The sequence below is a fragment of the Pan troglodytes genome, chromosome 19, assembly GCF_028858775.2.
Source record: "Pan troglodytes isolate AG18354 chromosome 19, NHGRI_mPanTro3-v2.0_pri, whole genome shotgun sequence".
NCBI classification, from domain to species: domain Eukaryota; kingdom Metazoa; phylum Chordata; class Mammalia; order Primates; family Hominidae; genus Pan; species Pan troglodytes.
In genome coordinates, this window is record NC_072417.2 from 62,169,023 (window position 1) to 62,189,139 (window position 20,117).

Here is a 20,117-nt window from a genome sequence, read left to right on the forward strand (position 1 = left end):
TTGCCTGGCTTCAGGCCATGCAGGACCTTAGCCCTGGATCTAACCCTGCCTAGACCTTGACCCTGAGGCCAGACCTGTTCAGTAACCTGGGTCACATCTGCTTTCTCTGTAGCATCTTAAGCCTTGTAATCTAGCTGTCTTAGAGGTAGAGGGAAAGGAATGGAAGCAGAGAAGGGCAAATGGAAGCAGGCTAAGGGCAATTGGGGCCAAAGGAAAGAGACAGGAATTGAAGAATGGACACAGAGAAAGTGACTAGGGGGAATGTGACCCTATAAAAGATCATCTTAAGAATGACTGTGTCCATCAGATCAAGTCAGTGTGAGGGAGCTACAGGGGGGGATGCACTGAACACAGGCACGCATGCGTCCTGGGAGCAGACTGTGGGCCTGAGACATAGCAAAGAGGGGAGGGACCTGGGGGAAAGACGAGCTTTCCAACAAGTAAAACAGAAGCCTTTAATCTTTGTACCTTTAGGTGAAAGTCTTCAACTGACTACTGAGTGCAGTGTCACTTCCAGTGACCTAGTCAGTCGAGGGATGCTGTGTGAGGACTGGGAAGAGAAGCAGGGAGCTGCAATAGAACTTACAGTATCCTCAGAGTTGAGCTCCTCTTCACCTTGTCGACAGGCAGTGTTAAAGAGTGGGATATGAGAAACTGAGACGAGAACAGAAAAAGACCTCTGAGCTCAGGTTGTTGTTACGGGGTCTACAGTGCTAGAAAGGCCAGCGCTGGTGAGTTGGAAATGTGGATGGGAAATATGTGAGGAAGAAGAGGGAGGAGTAATGTTGCAGTCATAAGGATTTGCATTCCTTCAGGAATCACTTCAGCTGTGACAGTGTTGGAGACTGTGTAGGTTACAAAGTCTCCTCATGTTCAGCTTCTCCTCTGGATACCCTTGTAAGGTCTTAGAACACAGCAGAAGGCATGAGATCAGTATGCAAAGTGGATCTGTGATAAATGCCATGGGAATGGTACAGTGAATTTTTAGGGGTGTGCAACAGAGGAAGGGACTACCTTTTTCTGGGGCGCTAGGGGAAAAATGTCATTATGAGAGAATGCAAATTTTCCTTGTCCTTAAAAGAGAATAATGATTTGTTGATTAAACAATGAAAGCTAACATCTCCTGAGCACCTACTAAGTGCCACACAGTGTTTTCAGCACTAATTTATGAGCATTTATGGCCCGGTTATGCCTTAAACGGGTAAGAAGGTTTGCATGAACTGACTCTAGGAGTGAGTGTCTGGGGTGGCATTTGTAGAAATGAAGTTGGCAGGAGAAGAAGTACAGAATGATCACAGTGGAGAGGTGGAAAATCATAGCTCAGGAGGAGTGTTCCATTTGGCTTTAGAGAGGGCTGGGGCAGAGAAGAGTGAGCAGGAAATGAGGCTGGGATGGTAGGTTGAGGCTAGACTGGAGAGTCCTCATGTCCCATCTCTAGTGGAATTTGGACTTGAGACTGTGCTGAATAAATAGCATCAGTAGGTTTGTGACCTTGGGTAGTGACCCATTCTGAATTCGAAGAAGTAAAACAGGCCGTGTGTTTTGGGTAGATTGGAGCGAAAGAGCCTGGAAGTGAGGAGTTGAATATGGGGCGACTGAAGATGACAGTGGGCGTGGAGATGATGCCTGGGAAACAGGAACAGAGGAAACTGGGTTTTTCCTGGTTTTTGAAAACAAGCCTCAAAAACTGGTTTTCTCTTCATTTTGAAGGAAAACAGGTGTTGGGACTACTGACATTATAAGCATGGAAATTAAGTCCTTTATTACATATTTATTCTGACACTATGAACCCTTTTTTAGTCCTTGTCTTATATCCCTTAACCAAAAATGGTGTTGGGAACACCTGTTCAGCACTTGACCCATTCGTATAATTCTACATACCTAAGTATGTGCTTCCCATGGCAATAATCTGTGAGCTAGATCTGGAAGCAATGAGAGACATGTCCCCTGCCTCCCAAGAGCTAGTGATCCAGTTGAGAAACCAGGATATACACAGATGCAGTACTAGAACTGAGCTAATCTTTTTCTTGGCTCCCAGCTTCCTACTTCCTCCTTCCTTTCTTCTTTAATTTAAGGTCTCACCAGCCCCAGATACTGGATAGGGCTTTGGCAACAATAGGTCAGAAGCTATAGGTATATAAGATTTGGTGGGCAAGGATGGAGGTGGGAGGCTGGGATGTCATACAAATTACAGATCACAGATGCTATGTCTTACAGGTAGGACCCTGTCTGGAGACTCCTTACCTGCACTTTTGTGTCTTCCATTTAAGAGATACAGGAAAGTTATTGATTTGATTACAGAAATGCTTAGAGGAAACTGTAAGCCTTGCTGAGCTCCTTCAGCCCTGGCGTGAGCCCCGTTCATCTGTACTTAGTCCACAGCTCTGACTCACAGATGCCATGTTTGCACAGCCCTATTTATGGCCCTTGTCTTTCCAAAGATATGCCGTTGGGAGTGCATTTGGCCATTCTTGTCAAAATAAGCCAAGGGATATCTTATCTACCCCAGGTTTGCTTTGGCTCTGCTAGCCTCTGCTCTGGAATACTCCTACATGTTTGCTCTCCTGATAATGCTGCTCTTAGCAGGAGGTGCTGTCGCTCTTCAGCTTAGGTGGACAGTTAGTTTCATCTGAGTGACAGAGAAGATCTCAGAGGCCACTCACTGTTGGGAGGCACTGTTCTTCAGGGTGAGGAGCAGGCAGAGAAGCAGTACCATGTTTGTCCAATTTTGAGGACAGTTTGTTTCATACAGAAAGCAGTGGCAGGCACAGAAGGTTAAAGAGGGTTCTAAGGTGGAGGATTTATCACTGCTCACTCTGGATAGAGAGATCTCAGGATAAGGGGAGCAATTTTTCTCTAGAAAAATAACCCTGGAAAAACATTATTTTCCTCTTTTTAGAGCCACTTAAATGCAAAAGCAGAAAATGACAAGTTGAACATGAATAGATGAATATATGATATGTGAATATAGTTTGCCTGTGAAGGTACAACACCTACAGTATGAAACATTTTGTGTTAAAATAGAGTTTATGGCTGGGCACAGTGGCTCACGCCTGTAATCCCAGCAGTTTGGGAGGCTGAGGCAGGAGGATCGCTTGACCCCAGGAGTTTAAGACCAGCCTGGGCAACACAGCGAGACCCTGTCTCAACTGAAAAAAAAAAAAAGAAAAAGAAAAAAAGTAGAGTTTGTGTTAGAGTTTTAGAGTTTTCTCAAGGCCAAACCAGGAGAAATAAGATTTATTGGTGGCAGCCCTGCCCTAGAGATTTATAATGCCCTACTTTTTACTAAAAGATGTTGTTTGGGATCTCTTTACCAGCTGCAAAGGACTTCTTGGCACTTCTTAAAGCTTATATTGAGGAAAAAAAAATCCTAAAGATCGCATTTTCATGTCAATGTACCTCCTAGGATATTTTCCTGAGTAACAGTATGATCAATAAGTATAATCTCGCTTATAATTCAAAATTATTTTAACATTTTGCTACAACAGAACTTGAATTTTGTTTTCCTTAATGGTAGTTATCTGTCATATGGTAATTTGTATTCAAATTATTTTTCGGAAATTATATTTCCGAAAATCTGTATTGGAAGTAAAATTACACAGCAGCGTAATTTTTGACAGTAAAAGCCATTGATACTTACATTTGCCATAGTGCTGTGACTTCACTGCAGTCATGCCCTAAGCTACTAATGATAAGATATTTTTATAATAGACAACTCAAATAGTGCCTTATTCCTCATAAATGTCATCTTGCATTTACATGGGCTAATCATTTGACATTGATATCATATAATGCTCACACCAGGAGTTGGGAATGTGCTCTTTTGATTTAGCATTAATCTATTTTATAAAGAACTTTATCCAAATGTGCAAATTCTCTAAACAGTCATGTTTGCATGGGATCTGCCTTGGACTAGCTCCTTTTGTAGCCCGATTTCAAAGTTGACTTGTGCTGTCAAATGTCTTTCACACTAACTGAAGTGTTTGTGTATTTGCTCTTCTGTCCTGTTTTTGCTGTTTCTCTGCTTTAGAGATTCAGAATATTCAGAGAGCTTCTTTCTATGACAGTGTTTCTGGTCTTCATGAGCCACCAGGTGAATGTATAAAGCCTGTAGGTCTTCCAAAACAGAAGGGTTTTAAGCCCACAGGAAAAACGTGTGGGGGGACCGGCAGGGTGGCCGGGGAGGGCGGGGGTAGACTGGGGGCTGGGGTGGGCTTTGGGTTTCTGTTTTTGTTTTGCTCATAGGCCTGCATGAACCTTTCATTTCATGCTCAGTTTTATTATACTTCAAGGCAAATGTTTGAGTGCATAAGCAATTTAATTGCTACTGCCTACACATTGCTTCTTATTTTATGCATAGCACTTATAGCACCGCATATTAAAAGGTATGCCACTACCTTTTCCAATAGTGCCATTGTGATACACAGTCCTCTAAGGAAATTGTTAAGAACTGATCTGCTAAATGACATCTCCTTTGCTTTTGAGTCACCTTTAAATTTTCAACTCTGAGGAATTCCAAGGAGGATTTTTTTCTTTTATTTAAGACACATTTTGTAGACAAATAATTACATAGCTACCTCAGGTGTGTTGGTCTCATCATTATACCTTTTGTCTGGAATTTGTGTGCCTATCTGGCTACTTGGCCTTTTGTTTTCAACCAGAGGCCCTGAAACTATCTACAAGGCCTGATATGTGCAAGTTGAGACTAAAATAGAGTGGAATGTTGTCAGAATTATACATTGAACCTTAAATTGAGCTCCAAATGTTTGGGCTTTGTGATCTGAATCCTCAGCCCTGTATTACAATACAGCCTAACTACAGCTACAGAGTCTCCAAAAGCCCAATATAAAATGAAGCCCACCCAGCCTTCCGAATGTTTAGTGAAACTGGCAAGTAGCGAAACTCAAAGATAAATTTATCTTATGAAATTTCCTTTATGATTTTTGGAACATGATAATGCTGAGATCCAAATCCATCTCAAAAGTTATATTTAAAATGTTAAAGGACCATGCCTATTTTAATCCAACTCAAAATTCCTGCCATCACCTCTAGTTCACATACTATGAAAGAAGTAGACTGCAAGTATGGAGTGGGAGGAGAGAAAAGATTATGCTAGAGACAGCATAAGCAGGAATGAAAATTCTACAGAACTCCAAAGGAAGAGATCTCTAAATTTAGTCCTCTTTGGTGTTGGGGAATGCTGACAGTGTTGAAATGGACGGGGGAAGCTTGGAGGTAGTTTTCAGCTATAACCTGGGACTTGTGCTTTATTAAAGTTAGTGCTTGATCTTTTGGACTTTCTCCTAAAGTGAGTGCCCTCTTTAGATGAATTCCCTTTGGATTTCTAACCTCGTAAGAGAATTTCAGGCTGTGAGCTCTTTGAGGGCAGGGCCAGTGCCTGGCTTTGCTCACTGTCATTTCTGCAGCACCTGGCGCAGAGGAGGCAAAACATCACTAAGTCGCTGAGAGAGAGCTGATGGATGGATAGGGGGTGGCGACCCCACACCCATTTTCAGCCCCAGCAGCTTCGCCTTCCATTCCCACTGTGACCACCTAAAGCACAGACACTCTTTCCTGTGGGACTATGATCTTTGGGGTGCATACACCAGGCATTTTGCTGTACCAGCAGCATCCAGCAGAGAGCCTCTCTTAGATGACTTCATGCTAGTGAATGAGCAGCGGGGAGGCTCATTCCCCTCACTGTACCCTCACCTTGGCACTGAAAATGTTCCCGGTTCTGTCTCTCTCTGTGAGGTGTCCTTTGGTTGAGTTACTTAGCTGAACCAAGTACCAAGGATCTCAATCTCTGCTTCTCCTTGGAAGCCCATCCATCTACCAAGGCCAAATATGTTCTTTGAGATTGTGTGTAATATTTTACAGCAAAATCGTTTTCTCTTTAATGCGCTTATGGATTCAAGACCACCACCCCAGAGAGGGCTAAGGGATTTTAAAATGAAAATGTAGGACTTTAATATTTCCAGTGATTTCTTGGAAGACAATGGATGAAGGAGTTTCTAGGGATCCAAATTGTGATTGCCTGTGATGTGCTGACATATGGTAAGCACCTCTCTAAAGCAGGTGACACAAAGCTGATAGGACCCATGTGCTTAAGTACATGTGTAATGATGGGAAAATATCATTATGAAGAGCATGCAGGCTTCTGGGACTGGAATAAAGAGAGATTTGCAGAAAAATCACAGGACAAGTACAGAAGAGAAAGGAACAGGGGAGAATAGGATTCCTAGAGGCAAATACGGAGGTCATATAAGTTTCTGCTATAAAGTCAAGGACTGTTTTCTTACAAGTATATTTTGAAAGTCTGGACCTCAGAGATAAACCGGTAGTGGAAGATGCAAGCAGAGTGAACCAGCAAAAAGGGGTTGTAACCTGAAAGCTACAGGCAGGGCTTTTGGACTAAAGGGGTGATGGGTAATAGGGTAATTGAGACTATCAACGGCTTTAGACCTGATCCAAAGCATGTTGGAGGTACAGTTATGTATCATTTTCACTAATGCTAGTTTATACGTGCACCTGCAATTTCCTTCATAGAACAGGACCAGTTAGGCTCTTTGAACCTCCATGTGTGCTAGATTGCAGCTGACAGGTCCGGAAGAGTGTACTACCAGAGCAAAAATTGGGGAAAACCTGAGAAGTCCAGGTAGAGTCAAGTATCATGACTGATAAGATGGTACCCATTTAATCTCCATATAGATTATATCCATTGATCATAACCTCCATCTCAAGTCCCGTTTTAGAATCTGTGGTTTAGGTCTGACATAGTTTACGTGTTTAAATTGTTCTCGCTTTCAATGGATGAAGGTTTTTGTTATTGTTGGAATATATTCTCCTCCTTCCTGTTTTTTGATCTTGAGTGTTAGCAATAGTTGGAAACTCACCGAGGAGAAGCAGCGCTTGGGTACTGCAGCTTGAGTTCCTGAGGGCAAGTGCGGACAGCAACATTTAGTTCTCAGGGTTACTGTGAGTATCAACTGAAGCAACGTGAACCTGAATGCATGGCACATGGGGAGTGCCTGAATGTGTGGTGTTGTAGAGTTGCCGTTGCCGTGGCTGCATCTGCAGCAGCTGCTGCTGTAATTACAGAACAACAGAGAAACCCGATAAATGTTTATTTCCTTGGCTTTACTTAACGTAAGTCTAGTATCGCTCATAGTGTCCCAAGGTGCAGCTGATAGGCCGTGGTGCCAGGCTGCCCAGTCTCAGCATGAGTTGGGGACATGGGACCCCACAAGGGGAGAAAGCGAGCGCAGAGCACAGTGGAAGCTGCAGGCAAAGAGGGGCTTCCTGTCTGCCCAGCGCCTTAGATGGCCTGGCCGAAAGGGATAGGAAGGTAGATGGAAATAAGGGAGACATTCAAGTTTGGCTTGAGACTAGTGCTTGGGAGAAAGAAGATTGCTTTCTCCTTAAATCATGTGCTTCCTGTCAACCTCTCAACTTCCTGGGGTTTTTCTAAAAATTTCCAAGTGCTAGAGTAATTAGCAGATCGGTTCTAGCAACTAGTTATGTAACCACTGTAAACTTGTTATTACAGTACCACATAACAGGGATATTACGGAGACAGACTGATGTTAAGATTGTTTCTGCGAATTCATAATAGTTAAATATATTTGTTTCCAAATTGTCTATAACAGTGACATTTTCATCTATATGAGGGTGAAATTGTCTTACCTTATTTAAATGAGTATTGAGAACCTGCTCCATGCCTCACACAGTGCTGGGCACTGGATACCTTTCATGAGGAGCGCGTGATGCTGCTCTCAGTCATCAGCATCTGGCTGTTGAAATTAACATTAAATAGGTTTCTTCCCCCTTTTTTGGTTTCCAGCTATATTAACTAGAATGAATTTCTGAAGATCTAGCTTAAATACTTGAAAGTAAATTTAGTAACACTAGTATTTTGGCCCATGCACAGATTTGAAAAACATAAAAATCTTATGGACCCGTCTCCTAGATTATCCCCTAGAAGGGCCAGTTAAGGATTCGGCACCAAGCGATGCCATTCCTTCTATGAAACTGTTGGTGGCAGTTTCATGATGAGATAGACGACACGTTGCATTTTCTCTCTTAAACTGCGAATATGTCCTCACAGATTTCAGTCTGGAACCCATCTAATTTCTGACTGTTTAAATACATTGTTATAGATTAGTAAATTAGGTGTTAGTAGAAAATACTTTTCAGGCTTCTAGAACCAAGTAATGAATTTAAATGCCCCCCAGCAATCCTAACCAGGGTCTCCTGACATCTCAGATAGAAGAATTTACAGTGCAAGAATAAACAAAGCTAATCTTTACCCTGAAACTGTGGCTGGAGGAAGGGCACTTGAGATTTAGAAGCAATATTAGGTCTTCCAGTGAGGCGCGCTGCTCATTTCAAGGAGCTGCTGGAGTCTTCTCTTCGCATTTTCTGCCTTTCTCTGGTTTCTGCTTTGATCAACAAGAAAATACTCTTAAAATAGAGTTTTTTCGGGTCTTGATTATTGAGTGAAATCATACATTATTAGTGTGGCTCAAATCATTTAATGAATTTCCCAAAGTGTTTCTCTTTTACCCACAAGATGATTTTGTTGGTGGAATCTAACCCTGAGTTTAAAATGTTGAATTAAAAACGGCCGGGCGCGGTGGCTCACGCCTGTAATCCCAGCACTTTGAGAGGCCGAGGCGGGCAGATCACAAGGTCAGGAGTTCGAGACCAGCCTGGCCAATATGGTGAAACCCCATCTCTGCTAAAAATACAAAAATTAGCCAGGCATGGTGGCAGGCACCTATAGTCCCAGCTACTCAGAAGGATGAGGCAGGAGAATTGCTTGAACCCAGGAGGCGGAGGTTGCTCTGAGCCAAGATTGTGCCACTGCACTCCAGCCTGGGTGACAGAGCAAGACTCCATGTCAAAAAAACAAAAAACAAGAACTGAAAGTCTAAAGCATTTTTTTTTCAATCTGAATATTTAGCTTTGGATTGTCCTTATTAAAATTAAATTTGAAAATCAGGATTATTATGACTATTTATTAGTTACTATATTTTTAAAAAACCACACACACAACACTGACAGCAGATTGTGTTTAAGAACTGCCCATGCAGGCTAAAGTACTGCACAACCAGTGTAATTGATCCTTCCAGAGTAACATGATGCTCTTCCTCTTTTGTTGTAGTGGTGATTTGTTCTTCTGGTAAACTTCGTGCAAGTTCACTTAGCAGATATTTATTAAATAGCTACTGTGTGCCCAGCACCAGGCACCAGCCAACATCTGGGGCTGGGAGATTGTCTCCGCTGATGGTTGGGGGGCCAGAGACACCATAGGCACAGCTTTCGGGGCCCTGAGTATGTGAGATGCTGGAAAAATGTTCCCTGGGGAAGCTCAGTCCAGTGAGAAGAAGCACAGAAACAGTGTGGAAGTTCTGTCCCAGGGATTTGAAGCCTAGAGAAGGGAGTGGCGTATTTAGCTTTGGAGGCAGGGTGAAAACTGAGCGTAAGAAGAGTTCCCTGAGGTAGCTGGTCAAGGAATGGAGATTTAAAAGTATTTAAGCATTTGCCAAGATGACTGGAGCGGGCTGGGCATTCCAGGCAGAGAGAAAAGGATGGAATGTGAAGTCATTGTGTCTTTGGGAAAATGCAACTAGTTTGTACAGTTGGCCTTTAGGGGCATGTGTGAAAGGGACAAGAGAGGTGCCTTCATTGAACACTTGAATGTTTTTCAGGCTCACAACTCTGAAGCGTGGTCTCCTTAGCTCCATTTCAAGAGGAGGAAATTGAGGCTTAGAGAAGTTGAGTCACTTGCCCCAAAATCACCCAGCTCATGAGTGTGGTGTGTCTGACTCTGAGTGAAGGCCATTGCTGTGCTGTACTACTGAGCTGAGTTATTTGGACAATATCCGACAGGTTGTGGGAGAAACTCAAGGATGTTAATACTTAGTTTTGTCTTTTAGAAATGGCTGCTACATTACACAGGGACAAAAGGTGTAAATGAAGGAAACATGTAGCACTACGGGTAGAGGATGAAATGGGGGAGAAGTGCAGGATCCAGGTCAGAAGCAGGAGCCCAGCAAGGGCAGGGGAGAGGAGGGTGGATCGATGACATCTTAACTTTTGGCTTGACCACTTTTGGTCAGTGGTTCCGTTGGATAGGAAACCCAGGAGGAAGAACAGAACAGAGGGTGGATCTGTGCTTGGGTTTAAGACATGGGCCTTTGTCCCCTCTCCATATCCTTGTTTTTTTTTTTTTTTTTTTGAGACAGAGTCTCGCTCTGTTGCCCAGGCTGGAGTGCAGTGGCATGATCTCAGCTTACTGCGACCTCCGCTTCCTGAGTTCAGGCAATTCTCCTGCCTCAGCCTTCCGAGTAGCTGGAACTACAGGTGTGCACCACCACGCCCAGCTAATTTTTGTATTTGTTATACTTTTAGTAGAGACAGGTTTTCACCGTGTCGGCCAGGCTGGTCTCAAACTCCTGACCTCAAGTGATCCTCCCGCCTCGGCCTCCTAAAATACTGGGATTACAGGCATGAGCCACCATGCCTGCCCTTCATTCCTCTTTAACTCCTCCTCCTCTGCTGAGCTCCTTGGGGATGGTCTTAGGCCCTCCATCTCTTTCTGGTCTCCCCTAGATAAAAGTTGACAACTCCCAAATTTACGTTTCTAGTTCCAACCTCTCTTCCTAGCAGCAGACTGGAATTTTCCTCTTGTCACTTGACACCTCTCTTCCACTTCGAAGTCCCCCAGGCATCCCAGACTTATTTAGAGTTTGGGTCTTGTCTTCCCATCCACAAAACCCACTTCCCTCCTTGTCTTCCCTACCGCCACTCGGTTGCTCAAGCCAGAATCCTGGCAGTTATTCTTGAAATGCTCCTCTGCCTCACTTTGCATATCAAGTTCATCCAAGAGCAAGCCAGTCCTCCCACTAAAATACCTGTTGAATCTTCCTTCTCGATCCGTCTTTCTAATCTCACTAGCTCCAGCTGCCCTCATCGCCTAGACCCTGGACTCCTGGAAGGGTCACCTGTCTGGCCTCCCCACTTCCACTTCTCCCTCCCCCTTCCCCAGGCCATTCTGCAGGCAGCAGCCAGTGCGAGTGTCATAAGCTCCTCCTCACACTGGTGCCTCCTCCTCCGTGCTGGCCTTCCTTCGCTTCTTCCTGCCCCTGGTCTTTCACATATGCTGATTGCACCGACTGGAGTGGTCATCTTCCCACAGGCCCATTGTTAATTTTGGGGTATTATGTGGCATTTCCCCAGAGAGATCTCTAACCACTCATTTCTCCTATGGCATCCTGTTATTTTCTTTGAATGCATTTCTCACTCTTTTTAATTACAAAGATATTTAATGTTTACATAATTTATCCACTGACATGTATATATGAAGTATGTTGGATGAAGTATGTTGGTGCCAGACATCATGCAGGGAGCAGGGATGCAACACTGAGTCAAAGCAGACATGCTAGGATTGAACAAGCATTTGTAGAAGGCAGAGGCACCTTTGTGACATCTGAGTGGAGAGTAGAATATAGGTGTTTGGCAGCTGGCTCTGGGTGGTCAGGTATATCTAGTTAGAGTCATAGCTGAGATCACCTGGGTTGGGAATATGGCTTGAGAAAAGCAGAGGGCCAGTGTCAGCATTTGTATTGTGCCTTATTCTAGAAGGGTTGCAGATGAATTGATTTGGGATCCCAGGTGAGTGCCATGAGGTACAGGAAAAGCAGAAGAGAAATCATCAAGAAACATGGGACTGAAGTAGTGAGGGGGAAGTAGGGTACAGGAGAAGGTGGAGCTCCTAAAAAAGCCAGGAGTGGAGAGTTTTTACAATGGTGCTGTGACATCACCAGGTAAACGTACCAGGGTCAAGAAAAACAAGCACTGGGTGGTGTCTATTCATTTAGCAATTGACCAGTCATTGCCTGAGTAGTGTTGGGCAGGAGAGGAAGAGGACGGGCCATAAGCCAGTTGGCTACACACTGGGAAGTTAGTGGGAGAGGATATGGTGTAGCAACGGTGTGAACTACTCAAGAAAGAAGCGTGGCTCTGACAAGAGAAGTGGGCAGATACAGGGTCAAGGGAAGATCAGTATTTTATGGGGCCTGCAGAAGTGGGTTTGTGCTGCTTTCTGCTGGGGCAAGTGAAGAGGGAGAGGTTGAAGGCACAGGAAAGAATGGTGGTCTCTGAGGTAGACAGTCTCCAATGCACAAGCAAAAGAGGTAGCTCTGACCCACACCCTTGAATCTGGTAGCTTTGCTTGGAAGCAGTTGTAGTGTAGTGTGCCTGCATGGGCCTGGAAATTAAACAGCTTTTACCCGCCCTTCTCCCAGCTTCCACTGAAGACCTGCATAACTTGAGCAGTTCACTTTTACCTCCCGGGGTCTTGGTTCTCTTCTGTTAAAAACCTCATTGGAAATTGATAATTGAATGAGATCTTGCACATAAAGCTCTTCATACAGTGTCAGGTCCCCATATGCTTCTGTCATAGGAAACAAATGAAAGAAATGAGGTGTCCATTAGGGTTGAGGAGGGCATTAAAAAGGGCAGTTCAGTTGATAATTCTGATTGATTTTAAAGTATTTGAGTAATGTGTTTCATTCATTTAACTTCTTTTCAATAAGAGGATATGTACATTATGCACCAAATGTTTTGCTTGTGGCTGGTGTACTGTTTATGGTCTCATCATTAGAAGTACTAGGTCTTTGTGGATAATGTAAAACTATCGGTTGCTCTAACAAGGGAATGTCTGACGAGTTTAGCCATTGAACACCTAGGAAGCTTAGTCATTTATCTTTTCAGAAGAGTCCTTCCTATTTTGTGTTCTTGCCCTTTAATAAGTGTTATTCATGTTTTGAGAAGAGAGCTGAAGCTTACACATTGCTAAAAATCTGAACTCCTGTAATCTAATCTTCCTGCATTTGTTCCTAAAACTTGAATGACTTTTCTCACTGAATATCTAATGACTAATAAGAGAGAATTCTGGTCCCTAGTCCCTGAGGTTATTTGTTAAGTGGATTTGTACAATCAGATATTCTTATATATATTTTTATGAGCCATTTCCTATTTGGAGGCCTTTCACAGTATCAGTTTGTATGTATCAATAATGCCAGCCAATGAGTTTTTATTTTCCAAATAATTGTAAATGTAACAGGCAGAATGTTATCCAAGACAGTGAATTCCTGAAACTAGCGCAGCGGAAGGCATCTGCTGGTGTGTGTTGGTGTGGAGCTGTCAGAGCACTACAGTATCCTGCCATATAAGTGTGTGGCTGTTAGTTCCCGGCTTGTGCAGTGCCTAAGTATGCTGACTGCCTTACCTATATGGCATCTCCTGTCATTTGTTCCACAAAGCTTGTGCTGCTGCACTTTCACTGTGTCTTTTCTTTCCCTGCTAACGAGTGAGGTTTGGCTTATATTTGTTTTCTCCTTTCTTCTCCCCAGTGGACCGTATCGTGGGTCTGGATCAAGTCACTGGTATGACTGAGACAGCTTTTGGCTCCGCATATAAAACCAAGAAGGGCATGTTTCGTACCGTTGGGCAACTCTACAAAGAATCTCTCACCAAGCTGATGGCAACTCTCCGAAACACCAACCCTAACTTTGTTCGTTGTATCATTCCAAATCACGAGAAGAGGGTACGTGCTGAGCAAAACATATGCTAGTATTTAAAACTGATCTAGGTCAGATGCTAAAGATTAAACCATGAAACTATTGTTTGCTTGATTAGGCTGGAAAATTGGATCCACACCTAGTCCTAGATCAGCTTCGCTGTAATGGTGTCCTGGAAGGGATCCGAATCTGTCGCCAGGGCTTCCCTAACCGAATAGTTTTCCAGGAATTCAGACAGAGGTATTGCTAACTTTTACTTTTTTTGCTTATGTATCAGAGTTTATCTTGATATGAATTAAAACAGTGATAAAATAAGGAAATCTTTTTCCTTGTCCCCTACATAGTTTGTTTTCTTATATAGCAAACATATAGTGAGGTTCTGGAAAAGGGACAATCCTTACTACCTTGATTATTGGTAGGAAGATTGAGCGCCTACTTTATAAAAAGGGAGTGTGCTAGGAACTGCTATGGGTGCTGCAAAGAAACACGCCATGTTTTCAGGGCCCTGAAGTTAGCTTTGAGATAAACATAGAAAGCTGAAAGCTTACAGTTTACTCATTCAGACAGTTCTACCTGGGATTCAAACATAATTATTTTTATTTTTATTTATTTATTATTTTTGAGACGGAGTCTTTGCTCTGTCACCCAGGCTGGAGTGCAGTGGAGCCATCTCGGCTCACTGCAACCTCCGTCTCCCAGGTTCAAGTAATTCTCCTGCCTCAGCCTCCTGAGTTGCTGGGACTACAGGCATGTGCCACCATGCCCAGCTAATTTTTTGTATTTTTAGTAGAGACGGGGTTTCACTGAGCTAGCCAGGATGGTCTCGATCTCCTGACCTCGTGATCCCGCCTCGGCCTCCCAAAGTGCTGGGATTACAGGCCTAACATAATTATTTTTAAAATTGATTTTTTAAATAGATGAGTAATGTATGTTCCTTTTAGGAAAATTGGAAAATACAAGAGAAGTAAAAAAGTAAATAAAAATCATCGAGGAGTGATTCCTAAAAACATGTTGGGGTACTTCTGTCCATCTTTTCTCAATGAATATATCTGTATGTGTGTGTGTATGTGTATGTATTTTTTCCAATGTATGTGTATACATGTGCACACACATGCGTGCAATTACAGTCTTTTAGCTAACATAGGGAAAGGAATAGATAGAAAAGGATTAAGAAAAAACAAAAGGGAAAAGATCTATCAACTTGCAGTGGAAATGGATACAAACATATGATGAGAAAGAGTTATTTTTAACTTTTATTTGGTAATTTTCTTGAATAGTTACTTTTAGTTTGCTTTTTTTCTTCTTTTTTCTGGAAATCAGATTTGAAAGTATGACACCATTTGCTGTTCCATGAAATAAATGGTGCTGCCAGGTCAAAGAATGGTCTTTGTGCCCTTTCTCCCACTGTTCCAGATAGAATCACCTTGAGAAGCTTTTCCAGTCCATGTGTGTCTTCAGGAAAGCCATCATTCTGATCCCATTGTATGATGAAGTCTGGTAGATTTTCATTTTTTATCGTTAGGAGAAAAAGGGAGTATAATTGGCATCCAAGATACAAAGTTGATTGATGTAGCCAGGATTCCTCCTTTAATATATAGCCAGTATCTTTTATTTTTCTGATTGAGGTGTAGACTGTACAGTGAGGTACACAGATTTTAAATGTGCAGCTCAGTGAACATATGTATGTGTATACACCCAGACCAACGTCATGTCACATGTCACCCTGATATTTTCTGATGTTTTGAATAGAAGCCTATGAACACAGCTCTTACAGCCCTTCCTGTTATCTAATAAATGCTACAAATTGACAGTGACTTAAAGTACAGAAAGCCAGATTCTCTTTTGTGTCTTAAGGATATGAACATTTTATGGGAAATGAAGAAAAATGAAAGGTTTCTAAAACACCATGCTTTTGATTTTTCTCTGCCACAACCTCCTAAACCTACTTTTTGACCTGAAAGAACTAACCTCATTTTTACTTATGAGAAATAAAGTAGATCTACAGAAAACATCAGATTATCACCAGTTCATTTCTTGAATATGTATTACATCATATCTTTAACATGTATTACCCAACATTTTGTTGCCTCTTAGAGCAAAACACACAGTTAGTAGATACACATCGTTCACAAATTTCTACAAAATACTTCTTGGAATATTTTCTTACAGATATGAGATCCTAACTCCAAATGCTATTCCTAAAGGTTTTATGGATGGTAAACAGGCCTGTGAACGAATGGTAAGGTTTTCTTGATCTTTTTCTGGCTTGTAGATTTAATCTAATCTTTCTTGTAGTTAAAAAAAGTAAATGAACTCTTTCTCTCTTAGATCCGGGCTTTAGAATTGGACCCAAACTTGTACAGAATTGGACAGAGCAAGATATTTTTCAGAGCTGGAGTTCTGGCACACTTAGAGGAAGAAAGAGATTTAAAAATCACCGATATCATTATCTTCTTCCAGGCTGTTTGCAGAGGTTACCTGGCCAGAAAGTGAGTGGGTGTTCGCGAATTAATCGTTCACTGAGGAAGTGCTTGTGCTAGATAAGCATTGCATTTTGACCTAGGGGTGCAAGAGTGTGTGAGACATAGTCTGTCCTTACGGAAGTTGCTTTATAGTGGCAGAGATAGTCAGGTAAATACAGGAACATTCTAAGTAATGGGATGTTGCAATACGAAAACACACAAGGAGGCTGGGCGTGGTGGCTCAGGCCTGTAATCCCAGCACTTTGGGAGGCTAAAGTGGGCAGATCACTTGAGCTCAGGAGTTCGAGACCAGCCAGGGCTTCATGGCAAAACCCCATCTCTACTAAAAATACAAAAATTAGCCAGGCTTGGTAGCATGTGCCTGTAGTCCCAGCTACCTGTGGGAGCTGAGGCGGGAGGATCTCTTGAACCCGGGAGGTCAAGGCTGCAATAAGCCAAGATGGTACCACTGCATGCCAGCCTGGGTGACAAAGTGAGACCCTATCTCAAACACACACACACACACAGGGCCAAGGGGTATGGGGTCCTGCTTCAGCTCAAGTCCTCAGAGAATGCTTCTCTGAGGCTAAAACCTCAAGGGTAAGAAGGCTGGCCCTGTGAAGGGAGGAGAGAGAAGCTTTTCAGTAAGGAAACTACAGCAGCATCCTGGCAAGAATCTGGCAGCATTTGAGAAGGTGACACAGTCCAGTGTGGCTGGAGCAGGATGGGTGAGAGGGAGCAAGGTGAGAGAAGAGGCTTGAGAATCAGACGCTGGACAGGGGTTAGGAGTGCAGTGAGGGGGAATCTATACTGTCAAGGCCGCCTGGCTGCAGTGGGCAGAATCCATTGAGATGGGCCAAGAATAGAATTGGGAAGGCCAGTTGGGAAGCTGTCTTAGTGATTTGGGGAGAAGATGATGGTGCCTGGACCCAAGAAGGTGGTGGTAGAGAACGAGAGAAAAGTTGTTAAATTTGAGATAGAATACAAAGGACTTAGAACTGATTTGGATTTAGAAGGTAATACTGGTATTTACTTCTTTCTACTGAACACTTCGGGTTTGGGAGTGAGAGAAGTTGAGACAGGTTGAATAGTTTGCCATCCAGACAGTTTTGAGCAAACAGAATCTGAACACCTGGACTGGAAGTCAGCACTCTGCAATAATGTCCTCTACATGTGGGTTGGAAAACAGCTCTGGTTCCTGGGCAGTCTGCTTGCCCAGACAGTGGTCAAGAGGGCTTTAAACGGAAGAAGGTAAAGGCAATACTTGTGGATTTTTGCCTATAAAATAGAATACAGAGTAAAAAGAGTAGCATGGAAAGTTGAAGACAAATAGATGATATCTTCGGGTTGATACTAAGAAACATTTGGCAAAAAGGAGTAAAAGAATTGGGTTTTTATTTTATTTTATTTTATTTTGAGACAGAGTCTCGCTCTGTCGCCGAGGCTGGAGTGCAGTGGCGCGACCTCGGCTCACTGCAAGCTTCGCCTCCCGGGTTCATGCCATTCTCCTCCCTCAGCCTCCCGAGTAGCTGGGACTACAGGCGCCCGCCACCACACCCGGCTAATTTTTTGTATTTTTTTTAGTAGAGATGGGGTTTCGCCGTGTTAGCCAGGATGGTCTCGATCTCCTGACCTTGTGATCCACCCGCCTCAGCCTCCCAAAGTGCTGGGATTACAGGCGTGAGCCACTGCGCCCGGCTGGGTTTTTATATACTAATATTTAGATACTATATAAATAATAAAGAGAACCTGTTGATAGCAAAGACTCTCCTCACTGTATCCACTGAACTGCAGAATGCCTAACATAGCATAAGGAGTGAGCAATGACAGGTGCCAGGCTAACTTCATAGAGTTAGCAAAAAACTTGACACCTGCCAGAAACATGCTACAACTATCAAAAGTGCAGGAAACGAAGTATATAGATATACTTTGTGCAGCTTTTTCATTGATCTAAACCTTGCTTGCAAAATTTTCAAGATAGAAAGTTAAAAACAAAGATATTTCACTTGCATTATTTCATCTTAAGGACTTAAAGCTAACAAATCCATGTAATCTTATATGTAAGCCAGCATGCCTTTGCCTTTGCAGCCCCTGCCCCTAAATATTTTATTCACACTATGCATATGATAGGCTGGAATTTAAAATCAGGATACATCAAAAAAAGAAGATAACCTATTCAAAAGAACCAGATTGTACTGTGGAAAAAGGCAGAATAGTGCTTACAATAGTCAAAATAATAGGTATCTTTACAGAAATCCATGAACTTGAGCTTGAAGCACCCTGGAGGACATTGGGATAAGGATAAAAAGGGGGAAGGAGCTAAAGTGATTTTGAACACTTTTGAAGTCCACTTTCCAAACACTCGGAGATAGGCTGATGTCACAGCTCCCTCATGAAAACCTGGAGGACAGTGCCTGACACACAGGTGTAATAGAAATCAGCCGACCACTGTGGAGAAGGAAACCAGCTGCCTCATTCCACTAAACAAAGTGCCCGGCATGTTTCTGACTCATCATTTGACAGTTTTATCTCCCAGAGGGCCAAAGAAGCAACTAGGGCAGTAGTTTTTAATAAGAAGATTGGGTGAATTTGTACAGCATTCCTGAAGGAGATTGCAAGAATTGGAAGGTGGATGCTTAATAGATTCAAAAGTCATTTTTGAAACTTTTGTTTTTGTAGTAGAAACTCTTGGAATTAAGACTTGGCCAATCCCGGCCAGGCACGGTGGCTCACACCTGTAATTCCAGTACTTGTGGAGGCTGAGGCAGGGGGATCACTTGAGGTCAGGAGTTCAAGACCAGCCTGGCCAACATGGCGAAACCCTGTCTCTACTAAAAATACAAAAAATTAGCAAGGCATGGTGGTGCACACCTGTAGTCCCAGCTTCTCGGGAGGCTGAGGCACAAGAGGGAGGCTGAGGCACGAGAATCGCTTGAGCCCAAGAGGCAGAGGTTTCAGTGAGCCAAGATTGGACCACTGCACTCCAGCCTGGGCGACAGAGCAAGACTCTGTCTCAAAAAAAAAAAAAAAAAAAGACTTGGCTAATTCTTTTTGGCTGGTAGGAATAAGTTAGAAGGTTTTGTAAGGAGCAAGAATAAAAACAGTTATGAAGCAGTGGGCTCAGGGAAAATTCTAACCAGCAAGGAGGAATTCGTTGGCAGTATGGCAGTTGTGGGATTCTTGCAAGGAAATGTGACAGGTAGGTAATTTTTGCTCTAAAACAGCAACTGTCTGTCTTTTCTTAAGACACTCCCACTCCTGATACCACTGTTTGCTGGAGTGAATGAATAATTCGAAATGCTTCTCTTATTTTTTCCATCGCCTTCAATTGCTTCCCTTTCCCAGGAGAGTCCTATAGCTACTCCTGCAAGCTGTTATAAAAGGACTCCAGAGAAACAATTACAGATTATTTCTAGGAAATACCCAGTTAATTTACTCAACAAACATCCTCAGGAGGCCTGGAGTCTGTCGGTCACGTGGTTGTGCCAACAAAAATGCCTGGGCCATGATCCCTGCTCCTGAGGAACTCAGAGTCTAGGTGGGAGCGCAGCCGTGTGAGTGGACTGTCGGAGTGGAGCGTCAGCACTGTTAGCGGGGCCCAGGAGACTCGGAGGCTGTTTGGTGCTCTGGAATGCAGGGATGAGATGTCCAGTAGTGGGTAGTCCCCAGAGGAGTGCAGCGTGCCAGGCACTGGGATTTGGCTGAGGAAAAGCCGCTAAGTTCTGAGTCTGGGAGTCCTTTGTCAAGATCTAAAATGCAGCTTCGGTAGCATGGTGGGATAGAAAGCTGACTTCTGGAAGCCAGGAAGTCAGTAATAGGAACGTTTGCCTGTGGACCCTGAGAGTTTCATAAGGAGTAGAAAAATGTCAGTTGTCTGTCGAAGGAACCGCAAGGTAATGAGCTTCATTTGGGCCTGGGGGTTGTTTTTGGCAGGAGGGGGGTTGAGGGTTTCTGTGTTCCTGAAGGAGAGTGAGAAATTGAAAAATAGTAGAGTGAAGGCGAATAGGAACTGGGTCTCAGACCCTGCTGTGGGGCTGAGGAGGTGACAGGGTGTAGTGGGAAGCCC

The 20,117-nt window shown here is 43.3% G+C and overlaps 1 protein-coding gene across 21 annotated transcripts in view; it reads left to right on the top strand.

Annotated features, from left to right (window-relative positions):
* MYH10 (myosin heavy chain 10) overlaps positions 1–20,117 on the top strand; it is a 154,464-nt gene that overhangs the window by 95,269 nt on the left and 39,078 nt on the right. For 12 of the 21 annotated variants that reach the window (XM_063799776.1, XM_009432771.5, XM_009432772.5 and 9 more), the window contains 4 exons: positions 13,422–13,615; positions 13,708–13,829; positions 15,759–15,828; positions 15,918–16,078. In XM_063799776.1, the coding sequence (XP_063655846.1) occupies positions 13,422–13,615; positions 13,708–13,829; positions 15,759–15,828; positions 15,918–16,078 (547 nt within the window). Of the gene's footprint in view, positions 1–4,030; positions 4,094–13,421; positions 13,616–13,707; positions 13,830–15,758; positions 15,829–15,917; positions 16,079–20,117 lie in introns of all 21 variants that reach the window. The other 9 variants (XM_063799771.1, XM_009432768.5, XM_009432769.5 and 6 more) reach the window with 1 other exon arrangement.